Source organism: Suncus etruscus, chromosome 10 (genome assembly GCF_024139225.1).
Source record: "Suncus etruscus isolate mSunEtr1 chromosome 10, mSunEtr1.pri.cur, whole genome shotgun sequence".
Classification (NCBI taxonomy): Eukaryota; Metazoa; Chordata; class Mammalia; order Eulipotyphla; family Soricidae; genus Suncus; species Suncus etruscus.
This window is the reverse complement of record NC_064857.1, coordinates 111,029,829-111,050,258: the sequence shown is the minus strand read 5'-3', so window position 1 is coordinate 111,050,258 and position 20,430 is coordinate 111,029,829. Positions and strand designations below refer to the sequence as shown.

At 45.8% G+C, this 20,430-nt stretch overlaps 1 protein-coding gene across 1 annotated transcript in view; it reads left to right on the top strand.

Annotated features, from left to right (window-relative positions):
* The window catches only part of EEPD1 (endonuclease/exonuclease/phosphatase family domain containing 1), a 108,611-nt gene that overhangs the window by 80,331 nt on the left and 7,850 nt on the right, over positions 1–20,430 (top strand). The window contains exons 3-4 of the mRNA XM_049782170.1: positions 18,854–18,964; positions 20,283–20,423. Of these exons, the coding sequence (XP_049638127.1) occupies positions 18,854–18,964; positions 20,283–20,423 (252 nt within the window). The remainder of the gene's footprint in view (positions 1–18,853; positions 18,965–20,282; positions 20,424–20,430) is intronic.

Below are 20,430 nucleotides of genomic sequence, written 5' to 3'. Positions count from 1 at the left end.
GGAAGGCCTTCTCCCTAACTTGGGTGCGCTGGGAGCCTTGATAGGCCCCCGCCATCCCCTCTTCTGCCCCCGGCCTCCAGGCCCTCCCTGAGTGCCAGCCTTATCGGCAAGACAAGGTGGGTGTCTGGGGGGGGTCCCTCCTGGATGAGGTCCCAAGCTTTCCCCGCCCTTCCCCCAGCACTAGGGTGGGAAGGGTACAGGGTGGAGGGCGGGCAGATCCTGGCTTCTGGCTCTCTACCGAATCCTTCTTGATCTGGAGGCTAGCTCTAGCCAGCATGGGGTTTGGAGAGACCCCATGTCGAAGGCCCTCTCCCTAACTTGGGATAGGCCCCCAGCCGTTCCCTCTTCTGCCCCCAGTCTCCAGGCCCTTCCTGGGTGCCAGCCCAGGCGGCCAGAAATTGTGGGTCCTAACTTGGGGTGTGCTGAGATTTTTTTTTTTTTTTTTTTTTTTTTTTTTTTTTTTTTGGTTCACACCCGGCAGTGCCCAGGGGTTACTCCTGGCTTCATGCTCAGAAATCGCTCCTGGCAGGCTCGGGGGACCATATGGGACGCCGGGATTCGAACCGATGACCTTCTGCATGAAAGGCAAACGCCTTACCCTCCATGCTATCTCTCCGGCCCCGGGGTGTGCTGAGATTTACTCGGTTGCACTAAGGTTGTCACTGGCAATTTCTTACCAGTCTACATGTTCAAAACCGCACAAGGGCTAGTGCCCCCCATACGCACAGTATATATTAAGAGTATTCCTTATCCTTAAGTTTTGTTTTGCATATGCAGAATGTCCATTTTGTATTCTGCCCTTTCGCACACCCCTACAAAGCTAATTTTTACTCTTTAACTCTCTAACCCCCCCAACTATCAGTAACCCACATTATTTTTTTTAACTTCAGTACTGCACAATCCTAATCATAGACCAAAGCCATGCATTGGGTCTAACAACCCCCAACTATTTCAAAAGACATAAAATGGCACATTATGTCTTTTTAATATTTTATGTGTTTTTTCTTACAGCTATATGTCTTAGTAAATATTCTCTTTTTTTTTTTTTTTTTGTTTTTGGGCCACACCCGTTTGACGCTCAGGGGTTACTCCTGGCTATGCGCTCAGAAATCGCCCCTGGCTTAGGGGGGACCATATGGGACGCCGGGGGATCGAACCGCGGTCCGTCCTATGCTAGCGCTTGCAAGGCAGACACCTTACCTCCAGCGCCACCTACCCAGCCCCAGTAAATATTCTCTTATACAGTGACAATTCTAACCACTTTTTATCTTTTCTTCTCTTTGTGAGCTGTTCAATAAGGAATTTTAATGAAAGAGTTTCCCAGTTTAATGCTTATGATTGAACCATGTCATGGGAATTGTTGGACTTGTTCTTATGGCCCCCATCTGCGCCGATAACACCATGTGGCATTCTTCCTTGTTTGCATAGGCACATTAAAATGGGAAAATACTATACATACAAATAAGATCTTATCTAATAGAGATTGGAACACACAAATCTTGTAGTGCAACTGGACTTTACACCCTGAACATTGACATAATGACCTGGCATAGGCCTCAGAAGATTGGACATTCTCCATTCACCTCTGAAGCATGGAAGCCATCCATGAAACATCCAAGTTTGTCTATAACATCACCAGAAGCAATCCTCTACCAGGGAAAACCCTACCGCTGTTCTGACATCGACCTGCTCAAAAGAGACTTCCCTTAACACTGAGAAGACTTAACAACAACAATGACCTGCTTACAGGACAGGGCTCTCTGCATTGCCCTTTAATTGTGAGGTGAAACTAGAGGATGCGCCACATCCTGACTTCAATGTAGGATATGCAGATTCCAAGATCTTTAATACAGAATCATGATACCAACAACAGAGTCTGTGAAAAATAAAAGTGTGTTGGCACTACAGACAATGTCTTGGATTGGACAAACTAGCTTGCCTGGAGCCTAGAGTTGGTCTTATGCCAGGAAACTTCAGGGGTAGGGTCTCCTTATATTTAGGCCAATTTTTTCCTTTCCATCTTCCTCATATTTTGGTGGGCCTATGCAAACAATAATTGCCACTCTAACACCGTTTTTACTGTGCTCCTTTGACTCTAATTCTAAAAAAAAATCTCTTAAACTTTTGAGGTTAACTTAAACTAATATGCATGAGCATGAAAATGTAAAAAAAATACTATGCCTTTAATGTTTAAGGAGTTACATAAGTTTTATGGCTTTAGATTGCTTTGTGTGCTGCTAAAAATATTATAATGTATTACAGTCTGGGGACTTGAGGGACAAAGTAATTGCACATGGGTTCTGTTTTATTTATCTTAATGTTCTTTGGCTGAACGTTCAAAGTTAAAATATCAGCAAGAGGATTTCTTCTTTTTTTTTTTTTTTTGGTTTTTGGGCCACACCCGGTGTTGCTCAGGGGTTACTCCTGGCTGTCTGCTCAGAAATAGCTCCTGGCAGGCACGGGGGACCATATGGGACAGCGGGATTCGAACCAACCACCTTGGGTCCTGGATCGGCTGCTTGCAAGGCAAACGCTGCTGTGCTATCTCTCCGGGCCCAAGAGGACTTCTTCTGAGAATTCTGTTTACGGGTGATTGTCCTTCCACTGTAACTTTACCTTGTCCTCTTTCTTTGCATCTTTGTTCTCATAATTAAAAATTAAAAATTAAAAAAACCAGAAAAAATAATTATCAGGGCAGCTATCAACTCCAAATATGACACAAGGATGCAGGGCTGCATATTGTGTAAATAAAGCCATTGATTGGGATGTAGCAAAGAGCAGCAACCATACATTTTCTTTGGGGTAAACCTGGAAAAACTTTTGGAGCCAGCCCATAAAAAACTTGGATTTTTTTTTTTGAGCTTTAGGGATTAACTGCCTTTGGCTACCCAGTGTGGAGTCCCCTTCTAGAGTGAAAAGTAGATTACTTGGGAATTATAAAGGAGGGGCAGAGCAATTTTTGAAAATCATTAAGGGTTTTGAGATCTTTCTGGTAAATGAATATGTTTCTGCAGATGCAGTGTAGTGCATTCCATAACATAAACCAAATATTCATATGGGGGAGTGTTTGCATTTCCTATGTGGCAACCTGTAAACAAGCCATCTGCAAACATGTCATCATATTCTCATCTAGCCTCTGAAGCTTCCTGTCATTAAAACATGCAAGCAAAATACCATCCATATAATTAATAATATAAACATGGGGAAATCTTGCAGTATCATTGTGTAAAATAACATCAACAAATATTGACACATGGTAGGTGAATTGGTCATTCCCTGAAGTAAAACAGTACATGCTTAGGGGCCCTGTTGTTAAGAGAGGGAATGGAAAATGCAAGATGTCTATAGTTTTCTAAGTGTATGGATATGTTATAGAAGCAATCTTTTAGGTCTATAAAAGCCAGCAGTCAGTCTTTAGGAATAGCCACTGGGGTGGGGAGGCCAGAGTTGTAAGGCGCCCATGGTGGAATTAATGTTTCTTAAGTCTATTAACAACCACCATTAGCTGACTTCTTTTGTATAATAAAAACAGGTGAATTCTATTATGAAAATGAGGTTTCAGTATGTCCCATATTAAGTTGCTCTTCTACCAGATTTACCAGCTTTATTTAATTTTTAATTTTAAAGATTAAATTTTTAAAGATTAAAAAAGCTTCAGTTTTGTGTTTTTTGGTGCAGAATCCAACAGGATTGTGAGATTTCCACTGATTGTGGAGGGGTGGTGGACACTTAACTTCAGCAGTCCCAATTAAAAAGGTGTGGCCTCTAAACTAGTGGCCAGAGAGGGAGCTGAGTGCACCACTGTTCGTGTAGATCTCTACCCCATATATCCAGGGGTTGGGGAGCTACATGTGGTTTAAAGGTAGCCATCTGTCCTTCTGAAGCAATGCTTTTCAGCCACCTAGCACTCTGTTGGACAGAGGAAGAGGGCAATGAACTTACTCCTTGCAGGCCATAAGGTATCTCTTGTATGGCCCTGTTACAGGGCCAGTATTGCAAAGAGGTGATAGAAACATTGGCACCTGTGTCAAACACACCTTTAAACTTCTTCCCATGGGCCGGAGACATTGCACAGTGGTAGGGCATTTGCCTTGCATTCAGCCGATCCAGGACGGAAGGTGTTTCAAATCACAGCATCCCATATGGTCCCTCGAGTGAGCCAGAAGTGACTTCTGAGCACAGAACCAGGAATAACCCCTGAGTGCAACCAGGTGTGACCCCAAAAACCAAATAAATAAATAAACTTCTTCCCTTGAGTCTCAAGACTTATACGTGGGCCCTCAGCCTTTGTAATATTAGAGATATAGGCCACCAGAGAATCAGCAGAGGCAGTTAAGAGTTTGGTGCTATTGAAATCTCCAATTCTAGGGCAAACAGAGTGGCTAGCTAGATTATATATTCCTGCTTCTTAAAAGTCTAAACTGCTGGCACTAAGATGGCAATTATTTTTCCAACGTAAGTAGAATCTATTATCTCTACATGAACAGTAATTCCCTTAAAAGTCAGACTGCTTCTTCCCAGGAGCAGTCTATAGTACCTGGTGGAATTGACCCTTTTATGCCAGATTTTAATTTGTAGGGGCACTAGACCAGTGCATGGTGACAGTCACAGGGCAGGGGATATCTGAAGCACAATTTCCTGCAGTAGCAGATTGCAGTGAATCTATTGATCATAGCTCTGTTGTCCTAGGTTGGGAGGGGTACAGATGAGAGTGTCCTTGATTCTGTGGGGCATAGGACTGACCCCTTAACCAGTTTCCTTAGACAGGAAGATTGGGTCGAAGTTTTTAGAAGGCAGGTCCAGGAGGAATTCTACAGATTCTATGAAAATGACCTTCTTTACCACAGTTAAAACACCTACTCTGAACATTTGAAACCTGGAGCTGGATTTGAAACCTGATCTCAAAACTGGATTATCAAACCAGTAGTAGTTTCTAGCCCAGTGGTTTTCCTTGTTGCGTCTTGGACAAGGTGTCTGAGTGGTACCCTTAAAGGGGAGGTATAGGGTGAAGCTCTTTTATCCCTGCAGAAGTAGCTTGACCCACACCAATTATCCTGAGCTCTCTTCCATACTGAATAAACTTCAGGAGCATGGATGCATGCCTAATGTTTAATTGAACCAACATTTTGACATGCTCTCAGGTACCCCATAACATTATGTCTCCTGTCTTTCTCATAGGGTGCAAGATCGCCTGGCAATCTTCATTAGTATTTTTAAAGAGTAATGGTCTTAATAGGTTCTGCTGTGTTTCTTTACCTCTAACCTGCCTCTGGACTACATCTGTCAGTTTTCTCAGAAATTCTGCAGATGGCATGAAAACCCTCTGAAAAATCTTTGAATAGCTTCCTTTAAATTCGGCATCAGCATCAATCTTTTCCCAAGCCCACAATCTATTTCTCAGACCTGCACTAAGATATCATGAAGTAGGGCAACTTTTGTTTGTTTGTTTGTTTTTTGTTTTTTGGGCCACACCCGGCGGTGCTCAGGGGCTACTACTCCTGGCTGTCTGCTCAGAAATAGCTCCTGGCAGGCACGGGGGACCCTATGGGACACCGGGATTCGAACCAACCACCTGTAGTCCTGGATTGGCTGCTTGCAAGGCAAACGCCGCTGTGCTATCTCTCCAGGCCCAATTTATTTTTTTTGTCAGCATACTGCCCTTCCCTTCCTTATCTCATAAGTCATCCAAACTCCTGGAATTTTCAATCCAGAAAGACCTAGGGTGTAGAGTTTTGCTTAGCCTCATGTCTAAGCCACATTTTCCACAGCATATATTGGAGAGTTCTCAGGCAGGTCCTAGCAATTGTACGAAAGTCTTGAGGAATCCAAAGCACACTCTCATTCCAGCCTGTAAGGTACTCAGTCCAGGCTGGGGAAGTTGATCCATATGATGTGCAGGTCTTTTCAAACCAGCGGAATGAGTCCATATTCAAGACTTCGTAAGCCAGAGGCTGATTATCTTCCAGATAGGCAGGGTAGGAACACAAGGCTTTGTTTCATGGGGTACAGCTGACAATTGTGAGGGTTTTTTTTGGGGGGTCACAGCTGGCAGCGCTCAGGGGTTACTCCTGGCTCTATGCTCAAATATCGCTCCTGGCAGGCTCAGAGGACATTTTGGGATGTCTGGATTCGAACCACTGACCTTCTACATGCAAGGCAAACGCCCACCTCCATGCTATCTCTTTGGCCCTGCAATTGTGGACCTATGTCTAGGGAGGGCTTTACAGGACTGTGGGGGAAAAGAGAGCAAAGGGCATTTCTGCTGGGCCACTTTCAGACTCTGATTCAGAAGAGGAGTAGCCCGCTCATCATTGCTTTCTCTCTCATCTGATGTAATAGGCTTGGCAGATGATGATCTCTCTGGTTTAGTGCCAGTGATGAGCGATGAATTTTTGGCCATCACATAGCTTCTAATTCAAGAACATATCACCACTGGGAAGGCACTTTTACTTTCTAATGTACAAGACACTAATGCAGATTGCCAGTACATTCTGGATTGATTGATGCATGTGAATGGACTAGACTCAGTCAGAGTAACATCAAGCCACCTAGCATGAATATCACCACTCGATTAAAAATATGGTAAAAAGGCATAGTACCTTCATTCCAAAGTTGGGACTGTATCATAGCTTTAATCCACCAGGGAATTATGGCCTTAATTCTCCAGGGGACTTCAGAGCCACTCACCGTTTTGTTGAGATATGAGCGTCATATTTAAAGGCTTCACACACTGTAATCCCTCCCTGGGAAAACAAGTCTGAAGCAGGGGTTGCCACAGGAAATAATTCAAACCAAGCTGGAGGGGTGAATCATATGCAGTTGAGTAGTTTTTGAGCCAGAGAGCTGCCTGCCAGAACTGCAGTTTTTATTGAACACAGAGACCACCCCCAGATGGGAGAGTAAGAACCAGTTCTGCCCAGGTGTGCTTGAGACAAATAAAACAAGATGGTACATAGGAAAATCTGTTTTGGGTGAAGCCAAATTGTAAACAAACAGATAACAAAGAAACCAGGGATGATCTTTGTTTTGGGTGAAACCAAGTTGTAAATTGTGAACCTACGAGGCGCAACCCTGGAGGACTCAGCATCTCAAGTCTTACATTCTGTGGTCCTGGCATTAAATCACAGGTGGCGGGCTCAAAGAGATAGCACAGCGGCATTTGCCTTGCAAGCAGCCAATCCAGGACCAAAGGTGGTTGGTTCGAATCCCGGTGTCCCATATGGTCCCCCGTGCCTGCCAGGAGCTACTTCTGAGCAGACAGTCAGGAGTAACCCCTGAGCACCGCCAGGTGTGGCCCAAAAACCAAAAAAAAAAAAAAAAAAAAAAAATCACAGGTGGCCAGAAATCTCTGCAAGATATACGATGTGTCCTTTTTAGCACCACCTGGTTTTCCCTTCGCCAAAATAAAATAAAGCATCAAACCAAGCTATGAGAATAAACACTCTGAGGTGCGGCTCTGATTATAACCCAGTTCTGTCTCATTTCCTTCTCAAAGCAGACAGGATAATGCTGCCTGCCTGACTCAGAGAAGCAATTCGATAAACAACTGAATCAGAGGAGGGGAAGAGCTTTCTAACTGCTGAACATTGGGCTCCTATGAATTCTTAATTACTTTTGTTATTAATTCTTAATCCACATCCAGCCACTCAACTCACTGGGACCAGCCTCAAAGTACATCTTTGGCAAAAGATGACATTGAGTCTGGATTATAAAGACAATATTTAGATCAATGTGAACTTTTTCTGCAATTGCTAAGGGACACCCGTGAGTGTGCAAGAGAATTACCTTGTTCTTAGAAATTCTAGAATGATGTCTTTAGGCATGAACAGATATGATGTTTATGATTTTATTCACAAGTGATTCTAGAAAGTCACTGTGAAGTGCCACAGGTTTTGGGAAACTGCACATTCAGGCAAAACCAACAAGCCCTCAAGCAGTGCCCTTTCATCTCACGTTGAATCAGGCAGCCCTGGAGATCCGTGACTTTTCTTGTGAATGGAGCAAGGGACAGTAACAGCCAAGGCAAATGAGCGATGCAGATTTTCAGTTGTTCTTGAACTTTTTACAAAGTTGTTCTTTTCCTGGTACTTAACTACAGTTACTAAGTGGGTTGTACTTCTCAAGGATGAAGCCAGCGAATAGCGGGGGCACATGTGTTCTAGCACCTCAGTAGAATGGAAGAGTGGGCACCAGAAATATCTGTGAGATCATGCGAACCAGGACGATATCTGATGTACAGGGAACACACATCAAGCTGATATGGAATCCATATCTTCTATGGAATGGAATGATATGGAATCCTGTCTTCCTAGCAGAAGACACAGGAGGTGCCAGTCCCAGGGCCACAGGGTGAGTCTGTTGTTGAATGGGTGTGTAGGCTCTTTCTGTCCTGTCCTTTAAGGGGCTGCCTTAAACTGCTAACTCCCCCATCTTGAGTGTTTTAGTCAAGAAAAACAGATCTTTAGAATTCACAGTAGTTTGTAGACGAAGTCAGCTGTCATTTCTCAACAAGGATCCATGTGCCCCCATAACTCCCAGGGAGTTCCAAGGGGTCACAGGTGAAAAATCACCTAAATGGGTGGTCATGGCAAGAAGCTAGGGAGCTAGCCAGTAGAATACTGAGGGAGGCACAGAAAAGAAGCAAAATTAGAAATTCAGGATAAGGGGCTGGAGAGATAGCATGGAGGTAAGGCGTTCGCCTTTCATGCAGGAGGCCATCGGTTCGAATCCCAGTGCCCCATATGGTCCCCCGTGCCTGCCAGGAGCAATTTCTGAGCCTGGAGCCAGGAATAACCCCTGAGCACTGCCGGGTGTGACCCAAAAAAAAAAAAAAAAAACGCACACACACACACACAAAAAAAAAATTCAGGATAAGAGTGGACAGTGAAAAGGACTTATGCTACATAAAGTACTTATGAGGTTCCTAGCATTTAGTGAACCTCATGTTTAACCACTCCTCTTGTTATTTCTCCCACATTCCCAAATCTGAGGGTTTTGTTCTTTTGCCAGGGGTTACTCCTGGCTCCATACTCAGAAATCGCTCTTGGCAGGCTCGGGGGACCATATGGGATGCCGGGATTCGAACCAATGATCTTCTGTATGAAAGGTAGACGCCTTACCTCCATGCTATCTCTCCGGCCCCAGGGTTATTTCCTCCTTATGACTGTTATGATGTTACAAAATTGTACATTCATATTTTTGTATAGTCTTAGTTTTCATTTCTCATGGTCATAGAAGTGGAATTACTAGGACATACGTTAGTCTCAAATAAATACATTTACAAATGTAAATGTATTCCCCAGCATTGCCTCACCTGCTCATGTATCCCACATTGCATCGTTTAAAGTGTGTGACTTTTGGCACACTATAATCAGATGTGTGCAACCAAATGTGCAAGTCCCACAACCAAGCATGTGTGTCCCCTGTCATTCATAGCGGCCAAATCAGGGAGCAGAGCAGAGGGATCACTGAGGAAACCAGGTTGTGTGCAAAAGCAGCCTTGCTGTTCTTATTCTCCCTTGTTACCAGCAGAGTATATGGGTTCTGGTTTTCCACATCCTAGTAGTCAACTCTTGTAATTATCTCTTTTTAATGCCCCCCCTCACATTTCCATGTCCCTTCTTTCTCTGTTCATTTCTTCTTCACTCATGTGTTGCCCCAGTGAGATGTCTGTGCCAGGCAAGTCACAGGCCTATCTTAGGAAATCTTAATGCTCTCAGTTGTCTTGAACTTGGTGGTCTATGACATTTTGAGTCTCCCAGAGACTTCTGCAATGTGCCTTGTGGTGCTATTCCTCTGCTGTAGAATTGGCCAGTCCATATTGGCAGACTACAGTGCATTTTCACAAGGACCCATGATTTCCAGATTTTCCTTTTCCCAGAGCAGTTAGTCTGCCAAGGGAAATCAGGAACTAGAACAGGTACCTTGGTAGGTCATTGGCCTGTGGAATAACAGGGTTTCACATCCTGACTCAGTTTTAATTCTTAGAGGACTCTGGGGACTGGAACCCAGAGACAGCGGTAAGAAGGCTTACACCCCAGTTTAGTACCTGGTCCCCTGAGCTTTGCCCAGGTATCCCCAGGTCCTGCAGGCCCCATACAACAGTCCAGCCTTGGGATCTAAAGTCTTGCAGAGCACTGGAAGAGCCCCATTTCCCCTGAACACTGAACATCTACCCTCCTACATACACACACATGCTGAACACGAAAAAGTGCAGCATGATTCTGCCCTCAAACAGCCACTTGATGGCACAGCAGGGAAAGGCTCTTGCCTTGCATGTGGCCAACCCATGGTTGAACCCCAGCATCTCATAGGGTCCCCCAAGCACCGCTGGGAGTTTCTGAGTACAGAACCAGGAGTAACCACACCCCAAATAAAACAGAACTGGAGGCGAGATGTTGGCTTGTTACTTTTGTGGCCCATTTAGTCTCTTCAAATCAGATTTGAAGCATGTGACTCAGAGGTGTGCCAAAGAAGCCTCTTAGGGCTGAACTCCAAACTCTCCTCCCAAGAAATGCAGCCCTTGTGAGCTCTGCCAGTTGTCTTAGGCCCATCGTGTTGTTGATTTTGAATTAAACCTGAGTCATTGTGAGTTCAGAAACCTTGTACTGTGACCAGAATTTTTTACAGTCCTCTTGTGGGTCACCCTCACAGTTGAAGGTTTGAGAATGAAGCTGTGAATCTGGCTTCATCATCCTCCATAGCAAAAAGTAGTGTCAGTTCTGATCTCGGTTTCAAGTCGCAGACCATCCTATTTGGTACATCTGTGTGAAAGGCTCTTCTGCCTGTGGGCAGCTGTGAGAACTCCCTGTCCAGCCATCCCCCTTTGCTGGTGGACTGTCCAGCAACCCCTCTCTGAGGGTTAGGCCTTTTCTTGGTTTTAGAGCAACACCCAGCTTTGCTGACTCCTGGCTCTGTGCTCAGGGCTCGCTCCTGGTGCAGCTCCGGAGCACAGGGATTGAACTTGATTGACCAAGTGCCTTTCCTGTTCTGTCGCTCCCCAGGCCCCTTCCTGTGGCCTGAGTCAGTCTCTGAGATTCCACCTGTCCTGCAGCTTAGACATGTCTCCCACTTGCTCCCTCAGAGCAAGAGTCCTAGTAGAAGGGAGTGTGAGTAGAGGTCATTGGACCCCGTCTAACCATCATGGGGACCCAGGTTTGGGCTTTTTGAGCACTCTTGGTGTTGATTCTGGGCAACAGTGGGTGTGGGTTGCGGAAGTCTAGTGGTCAGTTCTCTGAATTGCCCTTCTCCACTAAGCTCAGGCATGTCCCTGGCCTGTTACTTCAAAAGTCTGTTCTGAAGTGTAGATCTAACTCTCATTAAGCTTTCTTGTTTAAAGCAGTAACTAGAATCTTGAGAAGATCATTCCATTGGCATCAACGTCAGGGCATGTGATGTCTCTCAGAAGTAGTACAGGGAATCACGTTCTCTACTGAGCCACAAGGATGCCCTAAAATGCATCATTTCTATGGGCAAACAAACAGCTAGTCAGAGTGGGCTGGCAAAACTTTAGTACTATAGCTTTTTTAGAACAAGGACAAGATTCTCTTGGTGGTTACAGAGCAATTGAGTAATTATGGGGTTGTTACATGGGGTAGGACATGAGAGACTGAGGGCAGAGCAAAATGCCAGACTGGTTTTTTGGACAGTCATCCCCTCTAGGTCAAGAGGAAGAAGCCGATGTTGGGGGGGGGGTGTCACATGTTCTTTAGCGTGCTGACTCCTCTTTGTGGTAAGGCTGGGACACTTCTGCTTTTTTTTTAATTTATGGTTTTTCTGGGGGGCCCACATCCAGTGATGATCAGGGGTTACTCCTGGCTCCGCACTCAGGAATTACTTCTTGCAGAGCTGAGGGGACCATATGAAGTGCAAGGGGATCAAACCTGGGTCAAGTTCATGCCAGGCAAGCACCTGATGTGCTGTCTCTCCAGATTCAAGACACTTCTGGTTTCAACATTAAGTCACACAGACTTGTTTCCCAGCTTTGAAATGCCTTTAAATGTGGCATTGCATGAAAGGAAATGAAAATGTTGGTACAGCTTGATTAGAAAGGTCATTATTGATGACCTTTTCAACAGCTTCTTGTAAGCTGCAAACAATTGCTTGACTTTCCCCTCTCTCTATTTCTCTCTCTATTTCTCTCTCTCTCTCTCCCTCTCCTCTCTTTTTCTCTCTATCTCTGTCTTTCTCTGGCCACCAGCTAGAACCCTAGCTTACCCCATATGAGGTTCAAGCTTACCTCAAAGCAGCCTGTCTGAGCAGGGCGCCTGACCTGGCTCCCAACCCCCAACCCATGACTGGCTCTCAGCCACAGCTGCCTGAGAGCCTGCTCCAGACTCTGACCTGCAATGCCAATCCACTCTGCCCTTTGGCAGCTCTGATACCTCTTGGGTAAATCACTTGCCACCCTTAGTTTTGGTTTTTGTGGGGTTTGTATTTATTTATTTATTTATTTTGTTGTTGTTTTTGTCATTTTTGTTTGAGAGCTATATCCAAGCTGTATTTGGAGACTCCCCCTGACTGTGTTCAAGGGGCAGCTCTGAGTAGCTCTAGGGGGACCATGTCGTGCTAGGGGTTGAATCTAGTCCTCCCACATGTTAAGTCTGCAGTCAGCTCATTAAATCCTCTCTCCCCCCTTTAGTTTTCTTCTAACATGGACGTGGAGTCAGAATAATGCATACCTCGCTGAGATTTTTTTTTTTTTTTTTGGTTTTTGGGTCACACCCGGCAGTGCTCAGGGGTTACTCCTGGCTCTATGCTCAGAAATCACTCCTGGCAGGCTCGGGGGATCATATGGGATGCCGGGATTCAAACCACCATCCTCCTCCTTCTGCATGTGCTACCTCAGTGCTATCTCTCTGCCCCCCACCCCCCGCTGGGATTTTTTGTGATAATGAGGTGAAATTGATAGTATGAGATAAAAGAGTTTGGGACAAGGAAGCGCAAGTTTTGACTGTGGTACCTAATTGCATCCCGCCACTGCAGTAATGGTCATCTTCACTCGTCATCTTCATATTATCTTCATCTCCATCACCATCTTTCTCCTTCTTAGAAGTCCAATGTGAGATCATTTATTGCCATGGGAGAATCTTTAAAGAAGGAAGATATCCACTCCACCCTACTCGCCAAGTCATCTCGGATAAATGCCTGCCCAGATTCTATACCTGTTGTTGCTGTTGCCACATATTACCCCCAGAACTACAGCATCAACCCAGCTCTTGGATTTCCCCAAGAGCCCCTTGGGTAGTTCTGTGGGAGGTGGAATATATACATTTCACCAGCAAGCTTGATACTGGAAAAATGAAATGTGATAGTGGTACATTGTGGCAAATGGGGTACACAGAAGGGGACCACATTGGAATTAGAAGTTGTTTCTTGAGTCTTTCAGAAGAAAGCAGAAGATGAATTGTCACATGGATCATTGATGTGGAGGAATAGCTTAAAGGATTAAGTGCTGATCTCTAACAGGTGATTATGTTTTCTGAACACAGTACAGATACAAACGCATGCCTGCGCATGTATGTAGTTTCTAGCACTGTTGTTACTGGCTTTTGATATTTGTTTACTGTGATCTGTGCTCTGGTTTATTTATTTATGTTACAGTTAGTGGTTTTTCTTGAGTGACAATTATGGAGTCCCAGAATGTCAGAGCTATGGGAGGTTTTTAAAATGATCTAATGCAGTCCCATCATTTTGTACAGGACAGAGACCTGTTTGTTCAGGACCCATGGCAGACATGGAGTCCTGTCGGTTCATTCACTGTCAGGCATAATAAGTTCTGAATCTGGACATCAGCATTTCTCAAACTCCATAGGTGCTTCTTCCTCTTACATACCCATGATGGGGGCAGATCCAAGGGGCCCAGTCTCTTGACTTGGGTGCTGGAGAACAGCTGACCAGCATGACTGGTAGCAAGGCAGGCATAGACCACTTTGTAAATGCTCTGCAAACTCCTGAAGACCCTGCCAAGGAGAAGTCCCTGTGGAGCTCGGCCATCTTGGGAAGGCTCTGGGCCAGCGTCCCCCCAAAGTGCTTCAGCTGCCAGAGATTGGAGCGTCTGGAGATGACTTTTGGCAGGGTCTCCTGATTAGTTTTCTCAAAGATGATGGATGTATTTCCCTCTTCCCTCTTTCTTATCACCATGAGATTTCATGTATATTTAGGGGATCCCCTCACTGTCCATTTATGAAAAGCTTTAGTTTGAAGTGAGTATGGAGTCAGTCTCAAAATAGGACTTTCAAATCCCCCTTTTCCTCAGCTATCAAAGAAAAAGAGATGAGAAAGTGTGGGATCCTACTTTTTAAAAAAATTATAAATTCTTTCATTGAATTTCATGAGACACACAGTTACTAAGTTATTCATGAGTTTCAATTGTACACTGTGCAATACCCTAACCAAAGCACATTTCCCACCATCAATGTCCCATTTCCCTCATGCCCTCCATCTTCCTGCCTCTGAGCAGACATTTTTCTTCTCCTCCCCTCTCTCTCTCTCTCTCTCTCTCTCTCTCTCTCTCTCTCTCTCTCTCTCTCTCTCTCTCTCTCTCTCTCTCTCTCTCTCTTTCCTTTTTGACACTGTGATTTGCACTACTGTTAATGAAGGGGTACCATGCATATCACTCTCTCCCCTTTCAGCACCCAGTTCTTGTCCAGAGTGATAAGTTCCAACTCTCATTGTCACAGTGGAACTTCCTATACTCTAACTGCACTTACCACTCTTTTGGCAAGCTTCCAACCATGGACTGGACCTCCTGACCCTCGTCTATATTGTCTCTGGATATAATTACCATACTATCTTTTTAACATCTGTGGGATCATTTTAGGTTGGCAACATTACTAAGCATTTTTAAAACACTCTTAGTAGTGTTTGTTGAGATTGTGCTCCTGTTCCTGTCTGGGAGAGTAATGATGAGGCACTATTCTCTAGGGCTCAGGCAGCACATTTCATTGAACTGTGTGAAACCATTTCACACAGGTCGCTGGCCCTTCTCTCTGGCAAGTGATACTATCTGAGAATGTGCCTTAAGGAAACAGTCCATAAAAGTGGGAGAAGAATGAACATGTTCGAGCATGTTGTTCATGTGTTTATCAGTGTTGGGCTACACCCCGCAGTGCTCAGGACTTATTCTTGGCACGACTACACTCAGGGATTATGCTTGGTAGAGCTGTAGGGACCATTTGGGAAGCTGAGGATTTAATTACCATATTTCTGGCATATAAGATGACTGGGCATATAAGATAACCCCTTACTTCTCCTGTTAAAATATAGGGTTTAGGCTATATTCACCATATAAGACTACCTCTCTTTTAACGCACACCAAATAGAAATTAAAAAACGTAAGAGAAAGGGCCAGAGTGGTGGCACTAGAGGTAAAGCGCCTGCCTTGCAAGTACTAGCCTAGGATGAACCATGGTTTGATCCCCCAGCATCCCATATGGTCCCTCCAAGCCAGGAGCGATTTCTGAGCTCATAGCCAGGAGTAACCCCTGAGCATCAAACAAATGTGACCCACACACACACAAAAAAAAGTAAGAGAAAAAGAGTAGAATCCTCAAAGGTTAACTGTATGTGTTTAATAAAGCTCAACTTTGGAGTGCCAACAATCATTTTACATTTGTCATTTGTAGTGAGTGACTGTGTTTTTTAATTGTGATCCACATTGAGAGCAGGGAGAGGGGACTCCTCCAAGAGCAGCTAGCTGGGATGCAGTGATTAATAGAACAGCTAGAGAGAGAGAGACAGAGAGCCTCCTCTGTGCCCCATAAAAGCTGAACAGAGGACTGAGTACCGGAAAGCCCATATACCAGCAATGACACCTGGCAGCTGGATGGGATGCAGCTCTCGGTAATTCAGTTCCTCTGTGTGCCCTGAAAGATGAATCAGGACAAGCAGAGGACTGAGTGATGACACCTGGCAGCTGGATGGGATGCAGTGGTAAGAGGGGGGCGGATCAGTAGTCCCTGAAGCTGGAGTAAGTTTCAGCATTCGTTTACTGGCATATAAGATGACCCCTGACTTTTAAGAAGTTTTTCATGGGTTAAAAAGCTGTCTTATGGTGGGGAGGGGAAAGTTGTCTTATATGCTGGAAAATACGGTAGGTCTGTCTAGTGCAAAGCACTCTAGCCACTATGCCATGTTGATTGTGTGGTTATAGATACTTTTTTGGTTGCAATTAATTGAAGCCATTCCAGTAACTAATTGGAGGGATATGGCTGCTCACCTGAAGTACATCTGTGTTTTTTTTTAATATATTTTATTTAAATACCTTGATTACATACATGATGGTGTTTGGGTTTCAGTCATGTAAATACCACCACCCATCACCAGTGCAACATTCCCATCACCAATGTCCCAAATCTCCCTCCTCCCCACCCAACCCCCGCCTGTACTCTAGACAGGCTTTCCATTTCTCTCATACATTCTCATTATTAGGACAGTTCAAAATGTAGTTATTTCTCTAACTAAACTCATCACTCTTTGTGGTGAGCTTCCTGAGGTGAGCTGGAACTTCCAGCTCTTTTCTCTTTTGTGTCTGAAATTTATTATTGCAAGAATGTCTCATTTTTCTTAAAACCCATAGATGAGTGAGACCATTCTGCGTTTTTCTCTCTCTCTCTGACTTATTTCACTCAGCATAATAGATTCCGTGTACATCCATGTATAGGAAAATTTTATGACTTCATCTCTCCTGACAGCTGCATAGTATTCCATTGTGTATATGTACCACAGTTTCTTTAGCCATTCATCTGTTGAAGAGCATCTTGGTTGTTTCCAGAGTCTTGCTATGGTAAATAGTGCTGCAATGAATATAGGTGTAAGGAAGGGGTTTTTGTATTGTATTTTTGTGTTCCTAGGTTATATTCCTAGGAGTGATATAGCTGGATCGTATGGGAGCTCGATTTCCAGTTTTTGGAGGAATCTCCATATCGCTTTCCATAAAGGTTGAACTAGACAGCATTCCCACCAGCAGTGGATAAGAGTTCCTTTCTCTCCACATCCCCGCCAACACTGTTTGTTCTCATTCTTTGTGATGTGTGCCAATCTCTGTGGTGTGAGGTGGTACCTCATAGTTGTTTTGATTTGCATCTCCCTGATGATTAGTGATGTGGAGCATTTTTTCATGTGTCATTTGGCCATTTGTATTTCTTTGTCAAAGTGTCTGTCCATTTCTTCTCCCCATTTTTTGATGGGATTAGATGGTTTTTTCTTGTAAATTTCTGTCAGTGCCTTGTATATTTTGGAGATTAGCCCCTTATCTGATGGGTATTGGGTGAATAGTTTCTCCCACTCAGTGGGTGAAGTACATCTGTTTGATTGATGGACTGGTTGTGGCCATCGGAAAGCCTTGAAAATGTCATCCAGTCATGACAGAAATGAGGGCTGGGCAGTTGTATCCCAACTGACTCTAGCTATGTAAACATCTGTGGTTCTTCTCCAAACCATGTTTCCTGAATTTGTGTTGTGTTAGGCACCACGTAAGACAAGAAAATGCATCCAGAAGCCACCAAGACACTTGTCTTTTCCACCTCCCACAGCTCACATAATTGACAAGGAAACAGTGGCAATTCCACAATTGTAGGTACTAGAGAAAACAAAACTAAACCAAAGTTGACCATCTGGATGTCTGCCCTAACCATGTTCTCAGGGCATGAAGAAAATAGGGGGAAGAAAATAGGCCATTTAATTGTCATTATCTTTCATTTCTCATTGATTTAATTTTCTGGACTCAACTTTTCTCAACCTCTTCCAGCAGCTGTGGCTAGAGAAGAGAGAGAGAAATAGCACAGTGGCTGGTACAGGGGAAATTGGGGAGCCCTTAGAGTCCTGGGGTCCCGAACAGCCAAATTTTCCCTGAGCAGGGTTTGCCTGGTTTGATGTCCAGTCCAGTCATGCTCATCTCAATTGCCATGACTTAAATGCCTTTTCATTCCCTTACTGCATGTGCTGCTTTCTCAGTGAAGAAGGTAGAACTGAGAGCCTGGACTAGCCAGTATTATAGTCTCTTCTGCAAAGAGAAGTCACTAAATCATCTCCAGATTAGTGGTGCTTGACCACGTCAGCTTTAAGGAGAAGTTGGGAGTTGGATGACCTTGTCCTAAAGAAACACAGGGTTGTATCTGCACACATAGATGCACCCATCTGTTCTCAGCTTCTATGGGGTTCCTCATTCCTCCCCCAGAGAAGGGAGCATTAATTGCCCACCCAGAAATGTAGGGTGATCTCTCGCTATCAGTGGTAGCTTGTTGAGGAGCAGTCAAATTCAGACACCACCCTAAAATGCTCAGAAATCACTCCCTACAGTGCTCTGGAGTCATTCTCTACAGTGCTCAGGAGTCACCCCATGCAGTCATCACTCCTACAGTGTTCAGGAGTCATAATGCCAATGTTTCAGGGCCTCTGCAGTACCAGGGATCAAGCTGAGGCTCCAACTTGGAGCATATCCTGTACCCATAGGGTTTATTTTTGAGGGGTTGGTGTTTATTGGGGAGTAGGGCAACCCAGCAGTGCTCAGGGGTCACTTTGGCTCTGCACTCAGGAATTGCTCTCAGTAGGCTCAGAGAGCCATATGGGGTGCCAAGGAATGTACCAGGGATCGAACCCAGATAGGCGTGTTCAAGACAAACACCACTCACTGACACCCCACCACCAGTTGTTTCACTTGTGCCTGTTCAGTGACCTTGTTCTCCAGATTCCGGGGACCATAGGGATGAGCAGGGAAGGCCAGTGAGTTGGGTCCCTTCATCTTCCAGCTCTCAGTAGCACCAGGGGAATGGCACGAGGTGTGCACACATGCGTACGCACACCCCGACTTTGGCACACACACACACCCCCCAATGTCCCTGTGTCTTGCCAGCTGTGTGCTGAGCTGAACCAGCCGATCCTGCCCCACGTCCGAAGGTGGAAGGGACCCCGGGGCAGCTGGAAGGCCGCGGTTGCCGAGTCACCGTCCTCGATGCAGCACAAGGTACCCGATCTGCAGCTTCTTCCTGTCATCACGCATGTCTCTTCCGCCAACATCTGGATTCTGTGTTGTCTCTGCTACATGCTTGTTCAGACAGGACAGACAAAGGCCTAGAGGGGTTGTGTGGTGTTGTGGGGGAGAAATCCTGTCCAGAACCACACCCAGAGGGCTGTTTCTGTCCTTTGTCCCTGACTCCTCCTCTCTGTCCCCCCACCCCATTTCAGAGCCCTAGGACAGGCCAAGCACTGTAGGCTCTGAGCAGCAGTGGTGCCCACATGGCCATGCTGGGCTGACATTTTTCCAGTGTCTTCTCTTAGCATCACCGATGGAACTCGGGTCTTCCCTGCCTGCTGTCTCACTACAGCCAGGCCTCTCAAGTAGTTGCCTGCTCTCTGGGGCTGTCTTGCTTGGGGCTGGGTCTTCCTTCTGGCTGGAGCCAGAGGCTCCCCCATGCAGACAGTCATCTCTGGGTCTTCCCGTCACCCCAAACAGCCACTGCAAGTTCAGATGCACCTGCTTTCTAGTATGCCTCCAGATTTCTGAGTATCCCCGGCCTGCACTTGCAGACAGATTCAAGCTTGGGCCTTGGCCACCGGGGCTCAAAACACCTGGCTAGGAGGAGAGGTGTGGGTGGGCAGAGCGGCCCACTCCCCTCTGAGCCTCCGGTCACTTCTTTGACATTTGCGGGTGTGAACAGTAACTAGTCAGTGTGGCTGGGGATGAAGGCAAAGGAGCTTTTCATCGGTATCCCGCTTGCCGTGGTCTGTCTGCCCCGTAGTCAATACTGATGGAATCATAGGGTTCTCTCTCTCCCTCTCTCTCTCTCTCTCTCTCTCTCTCTCTCTCTCTCTCTCTCTCTCTCTCTCTCTCTCTCTCTCTCTCTCTCTCTCTCGTGTGTGTGTGTGTGTGTGTGTGTGTGTGTGTGTGTGTGTGTGTAATGTCACACCTGGAGCTGCTCAGGATCCACGTGGTGTGGGAGATGGAACCCGGCCTCTGGCATCACAGCCTGTGTCCCCTCCACCCAGGCCCTTCTCCCTCACCTTCACCTTTACCTGGTGCAGCTCCACAAGGCCCGCACTTGCATAGACCAGGCCGTGCTCCATCACTCAGCACCCGTGGGCCCTAAGTGACACCCACTCGGGCCCAGCCTGACCCCGAGACGCCTCCAGGGCACTAGGGGCTCTCCCTCTGTCGGGACACTGGCTTTCTTGTCTCGGTGGCAGAGCAGCGGCGGGAGGTGAGCATGGCTCTGTGCGCTGGATCTGAGCCTCGCCTGGGCCCCACTGCCTTCCGCCTCATTCTACCCTCTCTCATCCCACAGGGGGGCACGCACTCGTTCTTGGGATTCCTATGGGATGCGGCCGCCGGTGTGCAGCTGAGGGATGGCCCCTGGCAGGAGAGCTCCCCTGGCAATGGTCACGGCAAGGCTGAAGGCTGCAGTCCCTACCTGGCCCGCTTTAAGGTATGCC